Genomic DNA, 25827 nt, shown 5'->3' on the forward strand with positions numbered 1-25827 from the left:
ATGCCAAAATGAACCCAAGACTACCTTCATCAGAATTAATTCTACACAAAAAAATAAGATGCGTGGGTATTTAACCTCTTTAAGTTAGTATTTAATATCGGTTAAGGCCACTTTACACGCAGAGATAAATCTTTGGCAGATCTGTGGTTGCAGTGAAATCATGGACATATTGTTCCATTTGTACACAGCCACAAACCTGGCACTGATTGTCCACAATTTCACTGCAACCACAGATCTGCCGCAGATTTATCTCTGTGTGTGACGGGGCATTTACTTTGGCAATAATTACAACATGAAATTAATGAGCCCAAGGAGGTGAAAAACATAAAAACCTATTCCTACCCGTGCCTCTCTTCCATACTCAGTGATGTGTTCCCCCACCACAGTGCTAAGAGATCATGTGAGCTCTCCAGCCAATCAGACTGGTGATCAGCTGCAGCGGTCACATTTCATCTTAGCAGAATGAAGTGTTCTTCCAGCATGGCCAAAAGGTGAACTCTGCTGCCACTTATTGGCCGGAGGACTCACATGATGACAAAGGTTTGGTATGCTGAAAACCAACATGCTCAACCTTTAATTCCCCCAATAGTGCTTGCAAGGAAGCGTCAGCGGGCAATTACCAGTATATACTAGATATTCAACAGATCCCAGCAAAACCTGCAAATTCAACCCACATATATCATGTGTGAACAACTTAAAAAGCACTTTACTGAGCGAAAATTGGAAGTTGAAAATGATTACTGATATTAAACCATTTTCCTGTTTTTATCAGTGCATGGCTTATCATTCAGTTAGTGAACAACTTGAGAAATAATACGGCTCAGTACATTCTCTCATTTTTTTTGGCATTACAAGTAATTGCCTTTGTTTTTCTAACATTGTCTTTTTCTCTCTGGCAGGCACTGAAGATATTGTAGCAATAATGATCCCGGAGCCTAAAGGGAAAGAAATAGCAAGTTTAATAGAGAAGAACCTTAATGTGACTATTTACATTACCATTGGAACACGGAACTTACAAAAATTTGTCAGCCGTACATCGGTGGTCTTTGTTTCCATATCCTTTATTGTCCTGATGATCATCTCTCTTGCCTGGCTAGTATTTTACTACATCCAAAGGTTTAGATACGCAAATGCCAGAGACAGAAATCAGGTAAGTAACATTTTCTTAGACTTTAATTCTCATGGTGAAACAAATTGGAAGACAGAGGAGCTCAAATAGGGTCTTATCCGGGTAGAAAAGCTCAAGAGAAACACTTAAAGACTCACCTTGTGGGGTTGTGAAAGTCACAACTACTGTTATTCGTATGAGAGCACGGCTACTGCAGCCACTTGAGGATGCAAGCTGTAGGTGGTAATAAAAAGGGTTAACTCCGTGATGCCGCAGAGTAAAGACAGTCCAAGGATTCTTTGGTGATTTTATTATACAACAGAGGAGGTCCTGATGAAGGAGATGGAATCTCCGAAACGAGTTGTATAATAAAATCACCATCAAGGAATCCTTGGACTGTCTTTACTCTACGGCATCGCGGAGTTAACCCTTTCCATTACTGCCTACAGTGTTAATTCTAATGGTGACATATGAACTTGTTTTGCGTAGTCCATCGTAGATCATTCATTAACAGGTTCAGGTGCATAGCAATGTTGGCCATCTGGTGCAACAAGACACTTTACCTTTGCGGGGTATCTAGATACAGAGGCTTCAGATCTACCATAGTCCTTCAGCTTAATTTGCATATCAATTCAAACATGTCTCGATAACAGAGGAATGGATTGGCCATGTAACGGTATTGCTGGGCTAATCTTTGAAAGGTCAACATACTCATACAGATAGTTCTTTTAAGAAATCTGTGTATACACAAAGCAATTTGCAGATTCCTTAAAAGAGCTACCGTATTTTTCATTTTATAAGACACAGCAGATTATAAGACGCACCCCAAATTTAGAGATGTAAAAAATATGTGTCCGTTTTATAATCCGGTGGTGTCTTACCGGGGAGGTGGGGTGGCAGCGGTGGTGGATCAGGGGGTCACAGGATGCAGGGGCGGTGCTTCAGTACGGCAATGCTGCGGGCAGTGCAAAGGGGGGCCCAGATGCTCACTGTGGGCTGCGGCACTGTGCTGGGGCAGCTGGTGCTGCTGTGTCCTGGGGCAGCCGGCATTGCTGTGTGCTGGGGCAGCCAGCGTTTCTGTGTGCTGGGGCAGCTGGCATTGCTGTGTGTTGGGGCAGCCGGCATTGCTGTGTGCTGGTGCTCGTTGCAGGCAGTGAGGCACTGGCCATTCTGAAGATGTTGGCAGTGCGGGCTTCAGAGAAATGGCGACCGGAGTCGGCGCATGCGCAGATGAGAGCTTGAGCCGACAGGTCCATTTGCACATGCGCAGACTCTCGGCGCCATTGAAGCTCTTACAGCCAACATCTTCAGAATGGCCTGTACCTCGCTGCCCGCCGCACAGAGCAGCGCCGCCTGCCGCACAGAGCAGCACTGCAGAGATCAGCACACGCAGCACAGCGCACAGCATTGCCCTGCCTCATGTGGCCGCTCTCCACCCCCCCCCGTTAAGCTACATTCGGTTTTAAGCAGGGTGGATTGATATAAATCACGCCGATTTAAATCATGATTTAAATCACGATTTAAATCAAAAGATTTTTTTCTATTTAAATCGGATCGATTTAAATCATGATTTTAATCATGATTTAAATCACTGATTTAAATCAAAAGGTTTTTTTTTAATATAAATCACGATTAAAATGAGAAGTGAGAGCAGTGTGCATGTGTGCCCATAGTTACACGGACGAAACTAGGGGCAACGATCTAACGCCAGGGTGAGGGGGAGACCCCAAAGTAAGTAAAAATCTTTTTTGTTTTACTATATGGCAATAGGTAGGTGTTTAAAAAATTATCTGAGGCGGAAATCAACTCTGCAATGGAGTGGCTCGCCAATACTAACCATGACATTGTGGCAACTGTGCTGAAATTGAAGTGTGAATCTGCACCATTTCAAAAATACATGTTTGCAGATAACGTCGTTAATGAACTAAAACCACTGGACTGGTGGAAGTCGCAATCACTTGTTCTTCCAGCAAAGATAATAAATCTAGCTACTCAGCTACTGACTGCATCGGCTTCATCCGCAGGAGTAGAGAGATTGTTTTCTTCATTTGGTTTTGTGCACACAACAGTCCGAAACCGCTTAGGAAATGCTAAAGCAGGACAACTGGTTTTCCTATTAAAAGTCCTAAATAAACAGTAGGCTTAAAGGACTGATGTATTCACTGAAGATGTTTGCTTACTTCAAACGTTAGAGATAGGCTATTGTTAAAAAGTACTTACTCTCTGTAGTTCAATTCTGAGTGTTTAATAGTGCAAATAAAAATTATTAGGTTTCATAATCAACTGTTTTAATATTTTTATTTGTGTAAAACAATTAGATTTGCAAAAAGACAAAGTTTTGCTTGTGTACAACTTGATTAAAAAATCTGATTTAAATCAAATGATTTAAATCAAAAAAATCTGATTTAAATCAAAAAAATCTGATTTTTTTGATTTTTTTTAAAAAATCAAGATTTTTATCCACCCTGGTTTTAAGACTCACCCTTCATTTTCCTCCCAAATTTTTGGGAGGAAAAGTGCGTCTTATAATCCAAAAAATATGTTATTTCTTTATATTCCTAAGTAACATACACATAGCTAATTGGTTAATGCGTAACTGTCATTTTAATTTTTATTTCATAAATCAATTCTGCACATGAAAATAAGCAACATTGGAATATATTTTATCAGGGAAAATGTCCTTCTTTCTCTACCAGAATGGATCAGTCATGATCAAAATTCTCAATTTGGAGGAAGAATCTGTATTCAGTGAAGACTTTCCCATTACTGAGATAGCAGATGAGATCTGTTACTGATGAGATTCTATGACAGAGGGGGTGGGGGGAGGAGCTAGAGGCAGAGGAAGAAGGTAAAGGCAGAGGGAGAAGGTAAAGGCAGAAGGAGGAGCTAGAGACCGAGAGGAGGTAAATGTAGAAGGAGGAGCTAGAGACTAAGAGGAGGTAAAGGCAGAGGGAGGAGCTAGAGACCAAGAGGAGGTAAAGGCAGAGGGAGGAGCTAGAGACCAAGAGGATGTAAATGTAGAAGGAGGAGCTAGAGACCAAGAGGCGGTAAATGTAGAAGGTGGAGCTAGAGACTAATAGGAGGTAAAGGCAGAGGGAGGAGCTAGAGACCAAGAGGAGGTAAAGGCAGAGGGAGGAGCTAGAGACCAAGAGGATGTAAATGTAGAAGGAGGAGCTAGAGACCAAGAGGAGGTAAATGTAGAAGGAGGAGCTAGAGACCAAGAGGAGGTAAAGACAGAGGGATTAGCTAGAGACCAAGAGGAGGTAAAGACAGAGGGAGGAGCTAGAGACCAAGAGGAGGTAAATGTAGAAGGAGGAGCTAGAGACCAAGAGGAGGTAAATGTAGAAGGAGGAGCTAGAGACCAAGAGGAGGTAAAGGTAGAGGGAGGAGCTAGAGACCGAGATGGGGGTAAAGGCAGAAGGAGGAGCTAGAGACCAAGAGGAGGTAAAGGTAGAAGGAGGAGCTAGAGACCAAGAGGGGGTAAAGGTAGAAGGAGGAGCTAGAGACCAAGAGGAGGTAAAGGTAGAAGGAGGAGCTAGAGACCAAGAGGATGTAAAGGAAGAGAGAGGAGCTAGAGACCAAGAGGAGGTAAAGGCAGAGGGAGGAGCTAGAGACTGAGAGGAGGTAAAGGCAGAGGCAGGAGCTAGAGACCGAGAGGAGGTAAAGGCAGAGGGAGGAGCTAGAGACCGAGAGGAGGTAAAGGCAGAGGGAGGAGCTAGAGACCGAGAGGAGGTAAAGGCAGAGGGAGGAGCTAGAGACCGAGAGGAAGTAAAGGCAGAGGGAGGAGCTAGAGACCAAGAGGAGGTAAAGGCAGAGGGAGGAGCTAGAGACCGAGAGGAGGTAAAGGCAGAGGGAGGAGCTAGAGACCGAGAGGAGGTAAAGACAGAGGGAGGAGCTAGAGACCAAGAGTAGGTAAAGGCAGAGGGAGGAGCTAGAGACCAAGAGGAGGTAAAGACAGAGGGAGGAGCTAGAGACCAAGAGGAGGTAAATGTAGAAGGAGGAGCTAGAGACCAAGAGGAGGTAAATGTAGAAGGTGGAGCTAGAGACTAAGAGGAGGTAAAGGCAGAGGGAGGAGCTAGAGACCAAGAGGAGGTAAAGACAGAGGGAGGAGCTAGAGACCAAGAGGAGGTAAATGTAGAAGGAGGAGCTAGAGACCAAGAGGAGGTAAATGTAGAAGGAGGAGCTAGAGACTAAGAGGAGGTAAAGGCAGAGGGAGGAGCTAGAGACCAAGAGGAGGTAAATGTAGATGGAGGAGCTAGAGACCAAGAGGAGGTAAATGTAGAAGGTGGAGCTAGAGACTAAGAGGAGGTAAAGGCAGAGGGAGGAGCTAGAGACCAAGAGGAGGTAAAGACAGAGGGAGGAGCTAGAGACTGAGAGGAAGTAAAGGCAGAGGGAGGAGCTAGAGACCAAGAGGAGGTAAAGGCAGAGGGAGGAGCTAGAGACCGAGAGGAGGTAAAGGCAGAGGGAGGAGCTAGAGACCGAGAGGAGGTAAAGACAGAGGGAGGAGCTAGAGACCAAGAGTAGGTAAAGGCAGAGGGAGGAGCTAGAGACCAAGAGGAGGTAAAGACAGAGGGAGGAGCTAGAGACCAAGAGGAGGTAAATGTAGAAGGAGGAGCTAGAGACCAAGAGGAGGTAAATGTAGAAGGTGGAGCTAGAGACTAAGAGGAGGTAAAGGCAGAGGGAGGAGCTAGAGACCAAGAGGAGGTAAAGACAGAGGGAGGAGCTAGAGACCAAGAGGAGGTAAATGTAGAAGGAGGAGCTAGAGACCAAGAGGAGGTAAATGTAGAAGGAGGAGCTAGAGACTAAGAGGAGGTAAAGGCAGAGGGAGGAGCTAGAGACCAAGAGGAGGTAAATGTAGATGGAGGAGCTAGAGACCAAGAGGAGGTAAATGTAGAAGGTGGAGCTAGAGACTAAGAGGAGGTAAAGGCAGAGGGAGGAGCTAGAGACCAAGAGGAGGTAAAGACAGAGGGAGGAGCTAGAGACCAAGAGGAGGTAAATGTAGAAGGAGGAGCTAGAGACCAAGAGGAGGTAAATGTAGAAGGAGGAGCTAGAGACCAAGAGGAGGTACAGGTAGAGGGAGGAACTAGAGACCGAGATGGGGGTAAAGGCAGAAGGAGGAGCTAGAGACCAAGAGGAGGTAAAGGTAGAAGGAGGAGCTAGAGACCAAGAGGGGGTAAAGGTAGAAGGAGGAGCTAGAGACCAAGAGGAGGTAAAGCTAGAGGGAGGAGCTAGAGACCAAGAGGAGGTAAAGGTAGAGGGAGGAGCTAGAGACCAAGAGGAAGTAAAGGCAGAGGGAGGAGCTAGAGACCAAGAGGAGGTAAAGGCAGAGGGAGGAGCTATAGCTCTGCCCCATCCTCCCACTTCTATCTATATATGGTAAAATCTCAATAGTAACAACTGCCATCTCCTGTCTCAGAACTGAGGATTTTGATAATGACGGATCAATTCTGGCAGAGAAAGAAGCAGATTTGTCTGATGAGATATATTACAAAGTTGCTTATTTTCATGTGTTCTATTGATTTATGAAATAAAAATTAAAACGACGGTTATGCTTTAAGTTTAGAAGAAGCGTTCATTATAGAGTAAGTTCTTATGTAATGTGCGTGGCGTTTCTTCTACTATGCTCTCCATAAACTTCTAAATAGCAGAAGCAAGTTAAAATTTCAACCAGATGTGGATTCTGCAATAAAATCTCTTTCCCTCCAAGGTATCATGCTGAAAACCTTGCACCCAGCGTCATTAAACAGCAAGAAGAAATCATTTTTCCTCTGTGCCTTGAAACTGGAAAAAGTTGTAGTGAATATCTGTGCGGTTAGACACAAGGACTCTGTTGATGCAGGGACACAAGGCTCGGTCTATGAGGGGCTGTATTTAATTGCACACAGCTTTATGGCTTAGTAAGTGTAGCAGAATATGTCCGGGAGAAAAACCTCAATCTTAACACATTGACCCTTTCACTGAGCAAGAAAATATTTCTGCTATTTAGGGGGAGGGGATGTTTGTAAATCACCAACATGAACAAATATTGGAACATCAGGAAAATGTTCCTAGTGCTTTAGAAAATATGTAAACTGCATATTTATATGAAGACATTTCCTTAAAGGGATTTTCCACTTTCAAAAACCTTTCTGCAGACGATTGAAGGCTTGTTATAAATCTCTCCCTTTGGTTGCAGTGCCAGCTGTCTGCTTCTTCTGTCTTTTCGCTGCACTGGTAATGCCACGACTACAGAGAACACCACCGGTGCAACCAATCACTGTGCTGAGCAGATCTGTAGATGACATGAGACACCCAGCTCAGTGATTGGCTGCAGCTATGATGTGCACTGTAGTCATGATGTCACCACTGTAGCACAAACACAGTCCAAGGCAGCGACTGCATTCGAGGAGGGGGAGTACTATCTGAGCTTTGTCATTTTACAAGTATGCAATCGATTGGGCACAAGTTGATTTAAAAGTGTGAAACCCCTTTAAAATTGAGATGTTAAATGAAAAAATTGCAATATTGAAATATACAGTTGAAACCAGAAGTTTGCATACACTATCCAAAAAGACACATCTGCAGGTTTTTCTCACTGACATGAAATCAAAATAAACCTTTCCCAGTTTAGGTCAATTAGGAACCAAAATTATTTATATTTGCCAAATGCCAGAATAATGAGAGAGGGAGAATGTTTTAAGCCATTTGTATTACTTTCTGCAAAATCAAACATTTACATACATTTCATTAGTATTTGCTACCATTGCCTTTAAACTGTATGACTTGGGTCAAACATTTTGGATATCCTTCCACAAGCTTCTCACCATAGTTGGTAGGAATTTGGGTCCATTCCTCCTGACAAAACTGGGATAACTGAGCCATGTGTGTAGCTCACCTTGCTCGCATCGCCCTTTTCAACTTTGCCCATAAATTTTCAATAGGATTGAGATCAGAATTTATGATGGCCACTCCAAAACATTGACTTTGTTATCCATAAGCCACTCTGTAACCAGTTTGGCAGTATGCTTCAGTCATTGTCCACTTGGAAGACCCATTTCTGCCCAAGCTTTAAGTTCCTGGCTGATGACTTGAGATATTGCTTCAGTATTGCCACATAATCTTCTTTCCTCATGATTCCATCTATTTTGTGAAGTGCACCAGTGCCTCCTGCAGCAAAACAAACCCACACGATGCTACCACCCGCGTGTTTCACAGTTGGAATGGTGTTTTTAGGCTTCCTTTTTCCTCCAAATGTAACGATAGTGATTATGGCCAAACAGTTCAATTTTAGTTTCGTCAGACCACAGGACATATCTACAAAAATTAAGGTCTTTGTTCCTGTGTGCATTTGCAAACATTAATCTGGCTTTTTTATGTTTCTTTTGGAGTAATGGCTTCTTCCTGACAGAGTGGCCTTTCAGCCCATGTTGATGCAGTACTCGTTTCACTGTGGATAATGACACAATCTTACCAGCTTCCGCCAGCATCTTCACAAGGACATTTGCTTTTGTTCTTGGGTTAATATGCATATGTGTGACCAAAACACGTTCATGACTTATACACAGAACGCGTTTCCTTCCTGAGCTGTATGAGGGCTGGACATTTTCATCTTGTTTTTACTTGCGTACAATTGTTTGTACAGATGAATGAGGCACCTTTCAGGTATCAGGAAATTGTACCCAAGCATGAACCAGACTTGTGCAAGTCGACAATTCTCTTTCTGAGAACTTGGCTAATTTCTTTTGACTTTCCCATGATGCTACACAAAATAACAGTGTGTTTCAGGTGTGCATTAACATGCATCCACAGGTGTGTCTCTAATTAACTCAGATGTTGCCAATAAACGTATCAGAAGCTTCCAAAGACATGACCTCATCATATGGGCTGTCCCATATTGTTTAAAGACATAGTACTCTTAGTGTATGTAAACTTTTGACTTTGCAGAAAGTAATAAAAATATCTTAAAACATTCTCTCTCTCAATATTCTGGAATTTGGCAAATATAAATAATTTTGGTTCCTAATTGACCCAAAGCGAGAGAGGTCTATTCTGATTTCATGTCAGATAGTGAGAAAAACATGCGTATGTGTCTTTTTAGGTAGTGTATGTAGACTTGTGGTTTCAACTGTATTTACTACACTGTTTCCCTATTTTCCAGCCTTTAAGGAAGTACCGTATATACTCGAGTATAAGCCGAGTTCTTCAGCCCATTTTTTTTTTAAGCTGGAAATGCCACCCTCGGCTTATACTCTGGTCAGGGTCCCACAAAAAAATTATTCTCATATTTTCACCTCTCCTCTGTTCCCGCGGTGCTTCGCTGCTCCTTGTAGACCCCTCTGTGATAGCGTCTGATGCATGGGGCTCCTGTCTGCCGTCATGTCTTTACTGCAGTTGAATGCGGAGGTGCAGTAAAGCAATCAACTGCTGTAAAGCGCTGACTGCAGCGGTGGCCCTATGTATTGGACGCTATCATGGAGGTGTCTATACCAGCGGTCTGCAAGAGGCACCCCTTGATGATCGCGTCCCGTGTTGCAGGCTGCCATCGTGGCTTTACAGCAGTTGAATGCTTTACGGTGGCAGCGGTGCGCAAAGCATTCAACTGTTGTAAAGCGTTGACAGCAGTGGTGGCTCCATGCACGGGACTTGATCATCAAGGGGTGCCTCTTGCAGACCGCAGGCATAGACACTTCCGTGATAGCATCCTGTACACAGGGCCACCGCTGCCGTCAGTGCTTTACTTCAGTTGAATGCTTTGCTGCACCGCCGCCGTTGTAAGGCTCTGTGCGCACTGGGAAATGGAATTTTCTTGAGAAAATTCCGCATGCTCTCAAAGATTACCGCACCCGCGGTAAAAAACCGCGGGAAACCGCACCCGAAAACCGCATGCGGTTTGCCGCGGTTTGCTGCGGTTTTACTGCGGTATTGTTCGCGGTATTGCCGCGGTTTTGCCGCGTGCGGGTTGGGATGTGCTTTATTGCATTCAATGCAATAAAGCACATTGAAGAAAAAAAAAAAAATACATTTAATTCTGATAGTAGATAGACAGAAGAATAGATAGAGGGATAGATAGATAGACAGACAGATAGATAGATAGAGGGATAGATAGATAGATAGATAGATAGACAGACAGATAGATAGAGGGATAGATAGAGGACAGATCGCTACATTTCCCACGGTCGGCAGTGAGTTCACATTACCGGCCGTGGGAAATGACCGGTAATTACCTCTGCTGTCTGCTGCATTCAGCCTGTGTCTGTGACAGTCGCGGCTGGATGTCAGCAGTGCAGGACGCCGGAGCTGTGGATGTCGGAGCGGTGGATTACGCCGGAGCTTTGTTTGGGGGGGGGTTAATAAAATGGTGAACGAGGCTTGTTGGTTTTATTTAAAATAAAGGATTTTTGGTGTCTGTGTTTTTTTCACTTTACTTACGGGTTGATCATGTCAGCTGTCACATAGACGCTGCCATGATCAAGCCTGGGGTTAATGGCGGTGGTCCCCCACCATCATTAACCCCTTGTATTACCTTGCCACCACTGCTACATGGTGGCAAGAAGAGCCGAGGACACGCCGGTGCTGCCGCATATTGCATGCGACAGTCCCGGGGCAGCTGCGGCTGATATTCTCGGCTGCCGGAGGGGGAGTGAGGCGGGGGACATTAACCCTGCCCCTCTCCCTCCCCAGCCTGAGGATACCGGGCCGCCGCTGTGTGCTTACCTCGGCTGGAAGGTAAATATGCAGCGGAGCCCACGTTCTTTTTTTCCTATATTTCCGTTTTCTTTCTATGTGTGTTCTATGTGTCTGTGTCTATGTGTTCTATGTCTGTGATGTGTTCTATGTCTGTGATGTGTGTGTGTCTGTGATGTGTTCTATGTCTGTGATGTGTGTGTGTTTACTCTCTGCACGGCTTCCTCTTCCTGTAATGACATCACTTCCCTGCAAAACCGCAAGCAAGTGATGTACATTACCGGAGGTAAACCGCGAAATACCGCAGGGAATAACGCAGCAAAACGCAGTGAACCGCACAGAATTTGCTGCCTGCGTTATTCCCTGCGGGATTTCATGATTAACATTGAGTCAATGGAGTGAAATCCCGCAGCGATGTGCGGAAAAGAAGTGACATGCACTTGTTTTTGCTGCGGGATTTCCGCAGCAAAACATGCAGCTGTCAAATTCCGCCCAGTGCGCACAGGATTTTTTTTCTCCATAGGATTTGCTGGTGATTCACTGCAGAGATGTTATGAACATTTTCTGCAGCGAAACATGCAGCAAATCCGCGGAAAATCCGCGGCAAAATCCGGTAAGTGCGCACATAGCCTAAAGCATTCAACTGCAGTAAAGACATGATGGCAGACAGCAGCCCCGTGCATTGGACGCGATCACAAAGGGGTCTACAAGGAGCAGCTGAGGTCACCGCGGAAACGGAGGAGAGGTGAGAATATTTTTTTTTTCATAATAGAGGACAAGAAGGGGACCAGTAGGAGGACATTACTACAGGGGACATTACTGCAGGGCCCAAGTAGGGAGCACAAGGATGGGCATATTACAATAAGGGGAGGGGGGAGAAGGACAGGGCACATTACTACAAGGAGGGGGGCAAGGATGGGCATATTACTACAAGGGGGACAGGGATGGGCACAATACTACAAGGGGGATAAGGATGGGCACATTACTACAAGGGGGGACAAGGATGGGGCACAGTACATTTTATTGGGATCTATTTTTGAAACTTTCCAGTAGCTGCTGCATTTCCCTCCCTAGGCTTATACTCGAGTCAATATGGTTTCCCTGTTTCTTGTTGTAGAATTAGGGGCCTAGGTTTATACTCGGGTCGGCTTATACTCGAGTATATACGGTAGTCACAGTGGCATCGAAAAGCAAAAAATCGAGGGAGCAATGCAATTGTATAGGAGCCCTAATACTCCGTATCCTAATACGTCCATGTGCTCTTTGTCTGGATTATTGTATAGCGATAGAGCTGATCAGTTTGTCCAGTAATGACCGTTAACGCTTTTCTCATCTTTGTAGCATGATATTACTTTCTAGTTACAGCTCAGCACAGTACATTAGCATTTTCTTTCCATGTGAGCCAGATCTGCTCTTTTGGAAACTATTAGAAGTTCTTCCTGTGCAGCATTGTTTAATGTAACGTGGAGCCGTTGCTACAACTAATCTGCACTTATACACTCACCAGAAATTTTGGTGACATCATAGCTGGGATTTTCTTTGACTCTGGCCGTGGAAAGTCTGCAGAGTAAAGTTAAAACTGAGAATATGTAATTGTGAAATGTTAAAGGGGTTGCCCAGTTTGTAAAACCAGTTTTCATTAAAGGGTTATCCCATGTTCTTAGATGGGTATATTTGCATAGCGCTTTTAAAATATAGCAACTTTGCAAATAACTTTCAGTTAAAATTGACATTAGTTGAAATTTAAGTCTATTATTTACAAATTATTGCCAAGTGTGCTAGCTACAGCTGTGGTCTGACTGAGTGCTTACAAGCGATTTCTTAGTGAGCTTGTAAGCTCTGCCCTGAGGTTGGCCGGTATCGCTAGAGCTCGTGTGTAGCGCCTTATCCCAAGCGGCTAAAGTTCTTCTCTGCTTCCGATGCTGCAGAGACATGAGAGCTTTATAAAGCAGCATCGGTAGTGCACACGGACCAGGACAGCGATGATTGCCCTGCTGCTGGTATGAACGGTTACTCAAGCGACAACTTATATGAGAACAAAACAATACCCTATCAGGAAATTCATCTAAAAATATTCATCAACCAAGTTTTGTGTGTTAAATTAATTTTTTTGCAACATTTTTTATACATCTCACACTTAAGCGGGCTTTACACACTACGATATCGTTAATGAATTATCGTCGGGGTCACGGTGTTTGTGACGCACATCCAGCGTCATTAACGATATCGCAGTTTGTGACAGTTATGAACGACCTTAAACGATCGCAAAAGCGGTCAAAATCGTATGCCACAGAGAGGTCGTCCTGAAATAAAAAATCGTTTTGTGCTTATTAGCGATGTTGTTCGTCACTCCTGCGGCACCACACATCGCTATGTGTGACACCGCAGGAGCGACGAACATCTCCTTACCTGCCTCCACCGGGAATGCGGAAGGAAGGAGGAGGGCGGGATGTTACGTCCCGCTCATCTCCGCCCCTCCGCTTCTATTGGACGCCTGCCGTGTGACGTCGCTGTGACGCCGCATGAACTGCCCCCTTAGAAAGGAGGCGGTTCGCCGGCCAGAGCGACGTCGCAGGGCAGGTAAGTGCGTGTGACGGGTTAAGCGAGCTAGTGCGGCTCGGGCAGCGATTTGCCCATGTCGCACGACCGACGGGGGCGGGTACGATCGCTTGCGATCTCGCTAGCAAGATCGCAGCTTGTAAAGCCCGCTTTAGATATGAGTGAACTTGAAGTTCAGTGTTCGTACCGAACACAGACTTTACCAAAAACACAGTTCGGGTTTGGAGTTCAGGTTTACGTATGCTGACCACTCGTGTGAGCATCGCTGTGATCAGGTACACGCATTACTCAGCTCAGTGTGAGCCACTTGCAGTGTTTAAACGGCTCTCACTGGTGGTAACAACATTGTGATCTGATGTAGTGTACACCAAAAAAAAAAGGAAAAACACCGCCCCTTTATCCCCGGAAGTGATCTGTTTATGGCTGGCTGCATGTCACCGGAGACCGAACTGTCAATCACTGACTTCAAATGAAGTTCAGGTCAAGTCCAGAACCGAATATCTAAAGTCCGGCTGGACCTGCCGAGCCTGAGATTTAACATGTCAGCTCATCGCTAATCACGATCTGTATTAAAAAAATAGAAATGTGCAATTTTCGCACTGGCCACAGGAGCTGTTTTAGACTCCTACCTTCCTTTTGTTTCAGGAAACAACACATGCCCACTAACCACAATGAACAGACTCAGACCCTATCTCTTGTATTGAAGTATCTCATGAGCTTGTGCAAAGGTCGTTGTGAAGAGAGTGGGAACAGAGTCAGCTGTGACATCGCCTATTATATTAAAAAAAATAAATAAATGTAACACAAACTTTACTTAAACAGTAGGTAATGTTCTGATGATGCGTTCCCTTTAAGGCTAAGCGCCCACTATCAGGAGATGCTGCGTTCTAGATGCAGCGCCATACCTCTTCTGGAGATGTTTTCTGTGGGAGAATGTGCTGTCCGAGCCCATGATCAGGATTCTGGGCACAGTGGATTTTCACTGTGTTCTCCCTCTGAGAAAGTGGGGCGTCTCCGCAAGAATAAATTGACATATTGTGGCTCAGGAAGCCGCACCGCATGTCAGTTTATGCTGCAGAAAAGAACAGTGGGCATGGGATTTTTATAAATCATCCACTGTGCTTCCACTGTACAACGAAGCGAAAATATGCTGTGTCCAAAACACTGCTAATCCTGATTGTGGGCACGTAGGCTTAGAAATTGGTCCTTTATAGCTATTAAAAACAAAACAAAAAAAGAATTGTATTTACCCATAAAAAAAGTTTACCTATATACAGTGCCTTGCAAAAGTATTCGGCCCTCTTGATTTTTTTTCAACCTTTTCCCACATTTCAGGCTTCAAACATAAAGATTAAAAATTTAAATTGTATGGTGAAGAATCAACAACAAATTGGACACAATTGTGAAGGTGAATGAAATTTATTGCTGATTTTAAACTTTTTAAAAAATAAAAAACTGATAATTGGGACGTGCAATATTATTCGTCACCTTTACTTTCAGTGCAGCAAACTCACTCCAGAAGTTCACTGAGGATCTCTGAATGATCCAATGTTATCCTAAATGACTGATGATGATAAATATAATCCACCTGTGTGTAATCAAGTCTCCGTATAAATGTACCTGCTCTGTGATAGTCTCAGTGTTCTGTTTAAGGCACAGAGAGCATCATGAAGACCAAGGAACACAACAGGCAGGTCTGTGATACTGTTGTGGAAAAGTTTAAAGCTGGATTTGGTTACAAAGAGATTTCCAAAACTTTAAACATCCCAAGAAGCACTGTGCAAGCAATCATATTGAAATGAAAGCATTATCATACCACTGCAAATCTACCAAGACCTGGCCGGCCGTCCCTCAAAACTTTAATCTCAAAGAAGGAGAAAACTGATCAGAGATGCAGCCCATGATCACTCTGGATGAACTGCACAGATCTACAGCTGAGGTAGGAGAGTCTGTCCATAGGACAACATTCAGTCGTACACTGCACAAATCTGGCCTTTATGGAAGAGAGGCGAGAAGTAAGCCATTTCTCAAAGATATCCATAAAAAGTGTCGTTTAAAGTGTGCCATGAGCCACCTGGGAGACACACCAAACATGTGGAAGAAGGTGCTCTGGTCAGATGAAACCAAAATTGAACTATTTGGGCACAATGCCATACGATATGTTTGGCGTAAAAGCAACACAGTTCATCACCCTGAACACACCATCCTCACTGTCAAACATGGTGGCAGCATCATGGTTTGGGCCTGCTTTTCTTCAGCAGGGACAGGGAAGATGGTTAAAATTGATGGGAAGATGGATGGAGCCAAATACAGGACCATTCTTGAAGAAAACCTGTTGGAGTCTGCAAAAGACCTGAGACTGGGACGGAGATTTGTCTTTCAACAAGACAATGATCCAAAACATAAAGCAAAATCTACAATGCAATGGTTCACAAATAAACGTATCCAGGTGTTAGAATGGCCAAGTCAGTCCAGACCTGAATCCAATCGAGAATCTGTGGAAAGAGCTGAAAACTGTTGTTCACAAACGCTCTCCATCCAACCTCACTCAGCTCCAGCTGTTTGCAAAGGAAGAATGGGCAAGAATTTCAGTCTCTCAATGTGCAAAACTGATAGAGACATACCCCAAGCAACTTGCAGCTGTAATCGCAGCAAAAGGTGGCGCTACAAGGTATTAACTTAAAGGGGACTAATAATATTGCACGCCCCAATTTTTCAGTTTTTTATTTTTTAAAAAAGTTTAAAATAATCAATACATTTCATTCAACTTCACAATTGTGTCCCACTTGTTGTTGATTCTTCACCATAAAATTTAAATTTTTATCTTAATGTTTGAAGCCTGAAATATGGGAAAAGGTTGAAAAAATCAAGGGGGCCGAATACTTTTGCAAGGCACTGTATGAATGAGTTTTACACTTCTAGTTAATTCAAAATAAACTCCTTCCTTTTAGCTACTTTTTATATTGCCACCTTCTCAGCACTCCTCTGGATTGTCAGCCCTAAATGACGAGTGAGTGGTCGACCTTCCGCTGCCCATTTGCCGTATACTCATATTTTCCATTCAGGCCTGTAGGGAGCCTGGCTGACGGCCCCTGTAGGGAGTAGGTTGGTTGTCACTCAGCTTTCCAAAAATAGTGTAATTAAGAAGCGTCAAGTTGACAACGTAAGATTTTATTCTATGCCCTTTAGAGGGACTTGTCTTTTATCATTTCACGTATGAGTAATAACTTAAATAACCTGATATTATGTGTAAATGTCTCATCTCTTCTGATGGCACACAGGCTACATTAATCAGACTATCACCATTCCCCAGTCTCTCCACACCACCTGCTTGTCTCTGCAGCCGGGGATTGCTGGGCCTGTTCGGCAAACACTCCATTACTACATCTGTGCCTCTGTCTACCCGCGGCCCCTCGTGGCTCCATTATTTGATTAAGTTCTGTTTTCTCACTCTGTCCTTTGACCCATATGACAGGAATCCAGACACTTGCAGGCTACCCAATAATTCTGCGCTCTCGAGGGAAGCCTGTCAGGGGAATCGGCGTTCTTGTTTAACTACTTATTTGTACTTTAAAACATAAGAGCTAAATACTTTTATGCCAAAAAAAAGACAAAAGCATTCTAGGAGTGATATTTTTATTGGTTAACCAGAATAATTATATTTGCAAGCTTTTAGAGCACAGAGGCACCTTCATCAGGAGGTTTACAAATGAAAGAGATATTACAACAGGACATTTGTGAATAGGGTGAACACTACTAAAGGTACTCCATGCCAAGGTTATAAAATTAAGGTTTTGTTTTTTATCCAAAGGTTGAGGTAGTGGGACATCAAGTATAGAGATAGAATCTCCTATTTTACCACCATCAGCCATGTTTATTGGCGAAACATCCATTCTCCACCGAGCCATGTGAGCAGAATCACAAAAGTTGCAAACTACAAGTGCATCTCAATAAATTAGAATATCATAAAAAGTTTACTTTATTTCAGTAATTCAATACAAAAAGGGAAGCGCATATATTATATAAAGTCATTACAAAAAGAGTGATCTATTTCAAGTGTTTATTTCTGTTAATTTTGGTGATTATGATTACAGCCAATGAACACCCAAAAGTAATTATCTCAGAAAATTAGAATAATTACCACAAAACACCTGCAAAGGCTTCCTAAGCTTTTAAAATGTCCCCTTAGTCTGGTTCAGTAGGCTACACAATCATGGGGAAGACTACTAACTTGACAGATGTCCAGAAGGCAGTCATTGACACACTCCATAAGGAGGGTAAGCCACAAAAGGTCATTACTAAAAAAGCTGGCTGTTCACAGAGTGCTATATCCAAGCATATTAATGGAAAGTTAAGTGGAAGGAAAACGTGTGGTAGAAAAAGGTGCACAAGGAACCGGGATAACCACTGTGATAGTCATTCAAACTCACCTGTGGCGAGTAACAAGCTTGGGCAAAATGGAAATAACACCTGAAATCCAATAAAAAGGGGAGAAGTCTATGCAGTCTTTGCATTGTATGATATTGAAAATATCAACTGTTTCAAGATTACAACTCCATCTCCAGAGATCTTCATGTTCCTTTGTCCAAAGTGAGAAACATAATCAAAACATCTACAACTCATGGCACTGTACCTAATCTCCTTGGATATGGAGAGCAGAGAAAATTTGATGAAAGGTTGCAACGCAAGATAGTCCGGATGGTGGATAAACAGCCCCAATCAAGTTCCAAAGAAATTCAAGCTGTTCTGCAGGCTCAGGGTGCATCGTGCCAACTATTTGTCAACGTTTGAATGAAATGGAACACTGTGGTAGGAGACCCAGGTGGACCCCACTGCTGACACAGAGACATAAAAAAGCTAAACTGCAGTTTTCCAAAATGCACATAAGTAAGTCAAAATCCTTCTGTTAAAGCATCTTGTGGAAATATGAGCCCAAGTTAGAGCTGTAAAGCACATCATTCTACTATTTCTTGAAAACAGAATGAGACCTACACAGAAAAGAACACAGTACCTACAGTCAAATATGGTGGAGGTTCAAGGATGTTTTAAGGTTATTTTACTGCCTCTGGCACTGGGTGCCTTGACTGTGTGTAAGGTGAAATGGAATCTGAAGATTACCAAAGGATTTTGAATCGCAATGTAGTGCCCAGTGTTAGAAAACTGGGCTTGCGTCCTAGGTCATGGGTCTTCCTGCAGGACAGTGACCCCAAGCATACTACAAGAAGCAGCCAGAAATGGATGGAAACAAAGATCTGGAGAGTTCTGAAGTGGCAGCAATGAGTCCAGTCTAAATCCCTGTGGAGACATCTTAAAACTGCTGTTGGGAGAAGGCTCCCTTCCTATATAAGAGACCTGGAGCAGATTTGCAAAAAAAGGTTTCCAAAATTCCAGTTGAAAGATGTAAGTAGCTTGTTACTGGTTATAGGAAGCAGCTCATTGTAGTTATTTATTCCAGAGGGTGTGCAAACAAATACGGTATTGAGAGTGCAAACAATTTTGTCCGGCTCATTTTTGCAGTTTTGTGTGACATTATGTCCAATATGCCCCTTTTTTCTCTTTTTTTATGTGTTTTTCCAATGCACACAAAGGAAGTAAACATGTGTATAACAAAACGTGTGAATGCAATTCATTTTCTGGGAGAAGTACTTCATTTTCTGGAACAATTGCAAGGGGGGCAATACTTTCTTCCATGACTGGATGTAAAGTCATGGTGGTAGTTTAGGTGGTGTAGGGAAGGTTACAGGATCCCTTAAAATAAATATATACCGTACTACCAGATATCAAAGCTTACTAATAAAGAATGAAATGACTATGAGGGGAAATATTCTATACAGTACTTCTTAAAGGGAACCTGTCACCAGATTTTTACCTATTAAACTAAAAGAATCCCCTTCTGCAGCTCCTGGGCTGCATTCTATGAAGGTGCACCTTGGCCCTGACTCCCTTTCCAGACCCCAAAAATAACTTGGCCATTAGGTATGCTAATTACCTTGGTTGGCCCATTTTCTGCTCCTTTATCCCCCTCCTGTTGCTGATCGCCGTCCTCCTTCCTTGATTGACAGGATGATGCCCTCCATCTTCCTCTTTGCATTTTCAAATCTCGCGCCTGTGCAGTTAGGTCTGCTTGCACAGGCGCAGTTTGCTCTGCCATATCGCGAGCAGGGCAGAAAACAGCTGCCCTCGCTTGCGCCGATGAGCTAAATGTGCATGCGCGAGATTATGGGCGGGTACGAGCATGGCACTGGTGAGGTCATGCACAGCGCCGACCTCACCAGCGCCAGCAAGGGCAGCTATGTTTTCTGCTCTGCCCGCGATATGGCAGAGCGAACTGCGTCTGCGTGAGCAGACCTAACTGCACAGGCGCGGTATTTGAAAATGCGACGAGGAGGATGACGGAGGGCGTCATCCCGTCAATCAAGGAACGAGGACGGTGATCAGCGGCAGGAGGGGGATAAAGGAGCAGAAAATGAGCCCGCCCATCTGGCCAACCAAGGTAATTAGCATACCTAATGGCCAAGTTTTATCAAGTTATTTTTGGGGTCTGGAAGGGAAGTCACAGCCAAGGTGCACCTTCATAGAATGCAGCCCAGGAGCTGCAGAAGGTGATTCTTTTAGTTTAGTAGGTAAAAATCTGGTGACAGGTTCCCTTTAAAGTGAATCTGTCATCAGGGTTTTGCTAACTTCTTTGAGAGCAGCATGATGTCTGCAATGTGACCCTGAATCCAACAATGTATTACTTAGTTTACTGGGTACAGCGGTTGTGACATAATCAGAGTTTTTAGATTTAGCATGTAGCAGAGCTCAGAAAGCTGCCCCTGCCCACACTAGGCTCTCTATATACAAATTCTATAGACAGTGAGCTGCTAATCGCAGCAGGGTCGTGCTGGATTAGCTGACCTTTAGTAGATCTAATTGGCAATGATAATCTGAAGCTAAAACAAACATTGCAGGTAAACAACTATGCTGTGTGATAAGAGATGCATTTCTGAAATCTGTGTTAACCCCTTCAGCATGCTGTATTCATATTACATAGCAAAACCCTGCTGACATATTCCTTTTAGGCTGTTATTAAACGGCTGTTACATAACCAGTTATCCGGCACCGGAATGTCACATGTTTCACATCACATAGTGGATGTCAGTCTTGTCACAATACCTTCTCCCACATTTGGTACCTTAATGCTCTATAGTCAGACACGCGGAATTGATTTGTAAAGAGAACGACCCGGTAAATCTTACCTCACAACACTCCACGGCATTGCAGTATTTATAGTGCAGATTTGGCCATGAAAGCCGGGCATTGACTGGTTGTAATGGAGACACTCCGCTTTTCCCTACCTCGTCTTTTTGATTAGAAAACACACAAGGGCTTACTTGTGATCATAAACGGGCCCTGCCAGCCTCAGAATCCTGCAGCATTGTGGACCAGCGCATGCAGCTCTGTCCACAGGTTAGAAGCTGTGTTTTTGGTACTATTTTGGGAAAGTAGTGTAATATTTCACACGCAGGAGTGTTTCCAGGTAGAAAACCCCTATGAAGTGAACAGCAGCCATAAGCAGTGTTACCGTGTGGGTATATTGCTTTACTCCTATACACTGCTGTACATTGCAGCCTTCTGCCAGAAATGCTCTGCCGGAAATCATCCGAGCATATAGTATAACTCCACACAACAGCCATATACAACAGCTCATTCAAACAGGCTGAATTGCACTGTAAAGCATGGTGGAGGAGAAAAAAAAGAGAGAGTGTACTTTACTCCGCTCTTACAGTAAACATTAGCTGTCGTTATTCTTCTTTCCAAAACATAATGGCCACATTTTTGCTGTGGCAAATGTACAATTACATGCAGACATTGGAAATCTTATATATATATGTGTGTGTGTGTGTGTGTGTGTGTGTGTGTGTGTGTGTGTGTGTGTATATATATATAACAATCAAAAATAGCAACAAGAAGAGGAGATAAAAACTCCCCCAAAAATGTATTATAAAATACCTCACATAAAAGCGTAAAAGCAACACAGCTCATTACCCTGAACACACCATCCCCACTGTCAAACATGGTGGTGGCAGCATCATCATGGTTTGGGCCTGCTTTTCTTCAGCAGGGGCAGGGAAGATGGTTAAAATTGATGGGAAGATGGATGGAGCCAAATACAGGACCATTCTAGAAGAAAACCTGTTGGAGTCTGCAAAAGACCTGAGACTGGCTCGGAGATTTGTCTTCCAACAAGACAATGATCCCAAACATAAAGCAAAATCTACAATGGAATGGTTCACAAACATATCCAAGTGTTAGAATGGCCAAGTCAAAGTTCAGACCTCAATCCAATCGAGAATCTGTGGAAAGAGCTGAAAACTGCTGTTCACAAACGCTCTCCATCCAACCTCACTCAGCTCCAGCTGTTTGAAAAGGAAGAATGGGCTAGAATTTCAGTCTCTCGATGTGCAAAACTGATAGACACATACCCCAAGCAACTTGTAGCTGTAATCGCAGCAAAAGGTGGCACTACAAAGTATTAACTTAAAGGGGACAAATAATATTGCAGGCCCAATTTTCAGTTATTTATTTTTTACAAAAGTTTAAAATAAGAAATACATTTCGTTCAACTTCACAATTGTGTCCCACTTGTTGATTCTTCACCATAACATTAAAATGTTTATCTTTATGTTTGAAGCCTGAAATGTGAGAAAAGGTTATAAAATTCAAGGGGGCCGAATACTTTTGCAAGGCACTATATGTTGCCTGCAAGCAATTCCATTGTTTTCAGGCTCCATAGCATACAGATCTCAAATTGGAGTATGTGATTCTTTAAATGTTTTCACTATTAGAAGCAATAGGATGTGCTAGGATATTGCATGGCCTCACATGGATTCCCTGTGGCTTTTATGTATTGTGCCACAGTACAACTTCTACCTGTGTATGGAGCTTAAGGTCCAATGCTTAAGACCTTGTCTCTTCAGAACAGACTCTATGTGGCTCTATGGCATCCTCATAGAGCTCCCTTTTCAATACCGTTCTACCGGCACGGCACGGCACGGCACGGTGGCTCAGTGGCTAGCACTGCAGTCTTGCAGCGCTGGTGTCCTGGGTTCAAATCCCACCAAGGACACCATCTGCAAGGAGTTTGTATGTTCTCCCCGTGTTTGCGTGGGTTTCCTCCGGGTACTCCGGTTTCCTCCCACATTCCAAAGACATACAGATAGGGACTCTAGATTGTGAGCCCCAATGGGGACAGTGTTGCCAATGTATGTAAAGTGCTATGGAATTAATAGCGCTATATAAATGAATAAAATTATTATTATTAATTATTATATATATACATATATATATATATATATATATATATATATATATATATATATATATATATATATATATATATATATGTACACACAGTATATATATATATTTTCTTTATTTTCATGACTTCGAAAATTGTAGATTCACATTGAAGGCATGAAAACTATGAATTAACACATGTGGAATGAAATATTTAACAACAAAGTGTGAAACAACTGAAAATATGTCTTATATTCTTGGTTCTTCAAAGTAGCCACCTTTTGCTTTGATTACTGCTTTGCACACTCTTGGCATTCTCTTGATGAGCTTCAAGAGGTAGTCACCGGAAATGGTTTTCACTTCACAGGTGTGCCCTGTCAGGTTTAATAAGTGGGATTTCTTGCCTTATAAATGGGGTTGGGACCATCAGTTGTGTTGTGCAGAAGTCTGGTGGATACACAGCTGATCGTCCTACTGAATAGACTGTTAGAATTTGTATTATTATTATAGAAAAAAGCATGAAAGTAAAGAAAAACGAGTGGCCATCATTACTTTAAGAAATGAAGGTCAGTCAGTCTGAAAAATTGGGAAAACTTTGAAAGTGTCCCCAAGTGCAGTGGCAAAAACCATCAAACGCTACAAAAAAACTGGCTCACATGAGGACCGCCCCAGGAAAGGAAGAACAAGAGTCACCTCTGCTGCGGAGGATAAGTTTATCCGAGTCACCAGCCTCAGAAATTGCAGGTTAACAGCAGCTCAGATTAGAGACCAGGTCAATGCCACACAAAGTTCTAGCAGCAGACACATCTCTAGAACAACTGTTAAGAGGAGACTTTGTGCAGCAGGCCTTCATGGTAAAATAGCTGCTAGGAAACCGATGCTAAGGACAGGCAACAAGCAGAAGAGACTTGTTTGGGCTAAAGAACACAAGGAATGGACATTAGACCAGTGGAAATCTGTGCTTTGGTCTGATGAGTCCAAATTTGAGATCTTTGGATCCAACCACCGTGTCTTTGTGCAACGCAGAAAAGGTGAACGGATGGACTCCACATGCCTGGTTCCCACCGTGAAGCATGGAGGAGGAGGTGTGATGGTGTGAGGGTGCTTTGCTGGTGAAGGCATACTTAACCAGCATGGCTACCACAGCATCTTGCAGCGGCATGCTATTCCATCCAGTTTGTGTTTACTTAGACCATCATTTATTTTTTCAACAGAACAATGACCCCAAACACACCTCCAGGCTGTGTAAGGGCTATTTGACTAAGAAGGAGAGTGGTGGGGTGCTACGCCAGATGACCTGGCCTCCACAGTCACCAGACCTGAACCCAATCGAGATGGTTTGGGGTGAGCTAGACCGCAGAGTGAAGGCAAAAGGGCCAACAAGTGCTAAGCATTTCTGGGAACTCCTTCAAGACTGTTGGAAAACCATTTTCGGTGACTACCTCTTGAAGCTCATCAAGAGAATGGCAAGAGTGTGCAAAGCAGTAATCAAAGCAAAGGTGGCTACTGTGACTGCTTTAACCTTTTCGCACCAGAGCCTGTTTTTGCCTTCGTGACCGGACCAATTTTTTTATTTCTGACCAGTGTCACTTTGACAGGTTATAACTCTAAAACGCTTCAATGGATCCCGTCAATTCTGAGATTGTTTTTTTATGACATATTGTACTTCAAGATAGTGGAAAAATTAAGACGATATATTTTGTGTTTTTTTGTGACAATATCGAAAATTTGGTAAAAAGTTAGAAAATTTTGCAATTTTCAATTTTTTTATTTTTATGCCCTTAATCCAGAGGGTTATGTCCCACAAAATAGTTAATAAAAAACATTTCCCACATGCCTACTTTACATCCGCGCAATTTTGGAAACATAACTTTTTTTTGTTAGGAAGTTATAAGGGGTCAAAGTTCATCAGCAATTTCTCATTTTTCCAACAAAATTTCCCAAATAATTTTTTTAGGGACCATACCCTATTTTTAGTGACTTTGAGGGGCCTAAGTGACAGAAAATACCCAAAAGTGACACCATTCTGAAAACTACACCCCTCACACTGGTCAAAATCATATCCAAGAAGTTTATTAACCCTTCCAGTTCTTAACAGGAACTAAAGCAATATGGAAGGGAAAAATGAACATTTTACTTTTTCCCACAAAAATTTAACTTTAGCCACAAATCTTTAATTTTTACAAGGGTAAAAGGAAAAATTGAACCATGTAGTTTGTTGTACAATTGCTCCTGAATTCGTTGATACCCTATATGTGCTGGAAAACTACTCTATGGATGCATGGCAGGGCTCAGAAGGCAAGGAGCGTCATTTGGTTTTTGGAATGCAAAACTGTCTGGAATGGATTGCGGACGCCATGTCTCATTTGGAGTCCCCCTGATGTGCCTAAACAGTGGAGCTCCCCCACATGTCACCCCATTTTGTAAACTAGACCCCTTAAGGAATGTATATTGATGTATAATGAGCACTTTAAACCTACAGGTGCTTCACAGAATGTAATAACACTAAACCGTGAAAATTAAAAAATGAAATTTTCCCATAAAAATGTAACTTTAGCCACAAATCTTTAATTTTTACAAGGGTAAAAGGAAAAGTTGAACCATATAGTTTGTTGTACAATTTCTCCTGAATGCGTTGATACCCTATATGTGCTGGAAAACTACTCTATGGATGCATGGCAGGGTTCGGAAGGCAAGGAGCGCCATTTGACTTTTGGAGCATGTGTATTCCTAGACTAGTTTGAGGACTCCATTTGCAGAGCTGCTAATTGCAATAACAGCAGAATCCCCCCTGAAGTGACCCCTTTGTGGAAATTACACCCCACTGGAAATTCATATTTAGGTTTAATGACAAGTTTCACTCCATCAATTATTTCCAGAAACAAGCACGCAGTGGATGTTTTTAGTGCAAAATTTGCAAATATGCCATAGTAGTGCTCAATATATTGTACCGTGTATAATTTACTATTTCCATGTATTTGAATGATAAAAGGGGATACTTTTATACTATTTAAAAACGTGCTTCTGTGTGGAAGATTTTAAAGCATTCAGTGAGGCATAAGGCTGGTAATGAAGGGCATTGTGGGCAATAATAGCGGGTATCATGTCTCACTCCTCTCTTGGTACATACACGACATCTTCTCTGGGGATTCCTTTTGGTTGCTGATGGTGGAATGAGTGCTATAAAATGTCGCTCAGTCAGTCTTTTGACATTTTCA

The 25827-nt window shown here is 43.0% G+C and overlaps 1 protein-coding gene across 1 annotated transcript in view; it reads left to right on the plus strand.

The window, feature by feature from the left end:
• RNF150 (ring finger protein 150) overlaps window positions 1-25827 on the plus strand; it is a 226787-nt gene that overhangs the window by 106499 nt on the left and 94461 nt on the right. The window contains exon 2 of the mRNA XM_075348338.1: window positions 900-1150. Within this exon, the coding sequence (XP_075204453.1) occupies window positions 900-1150 (251 nt within the window). The remainder of the gene's footprint in view (window positions 1-899; window positions 1151-25827) is intronic.

This window comes from Anomaloglossus baeobatrachus, chromosome 1, assembly GCF_048569485.1.
Source record: "Anomaloglossus baeobatrachus isolate aAnoBae1 chromosome 1, aAnoBae1.hap1, whole genome shotgun sequence".
Taxonomy (NCBI): Eukaryota; Metazoa; Chordata; class Amphibia; order Anura; family Aromobatidae; genus Anomaloglossus; species Anomaloglossus baeobatrachus.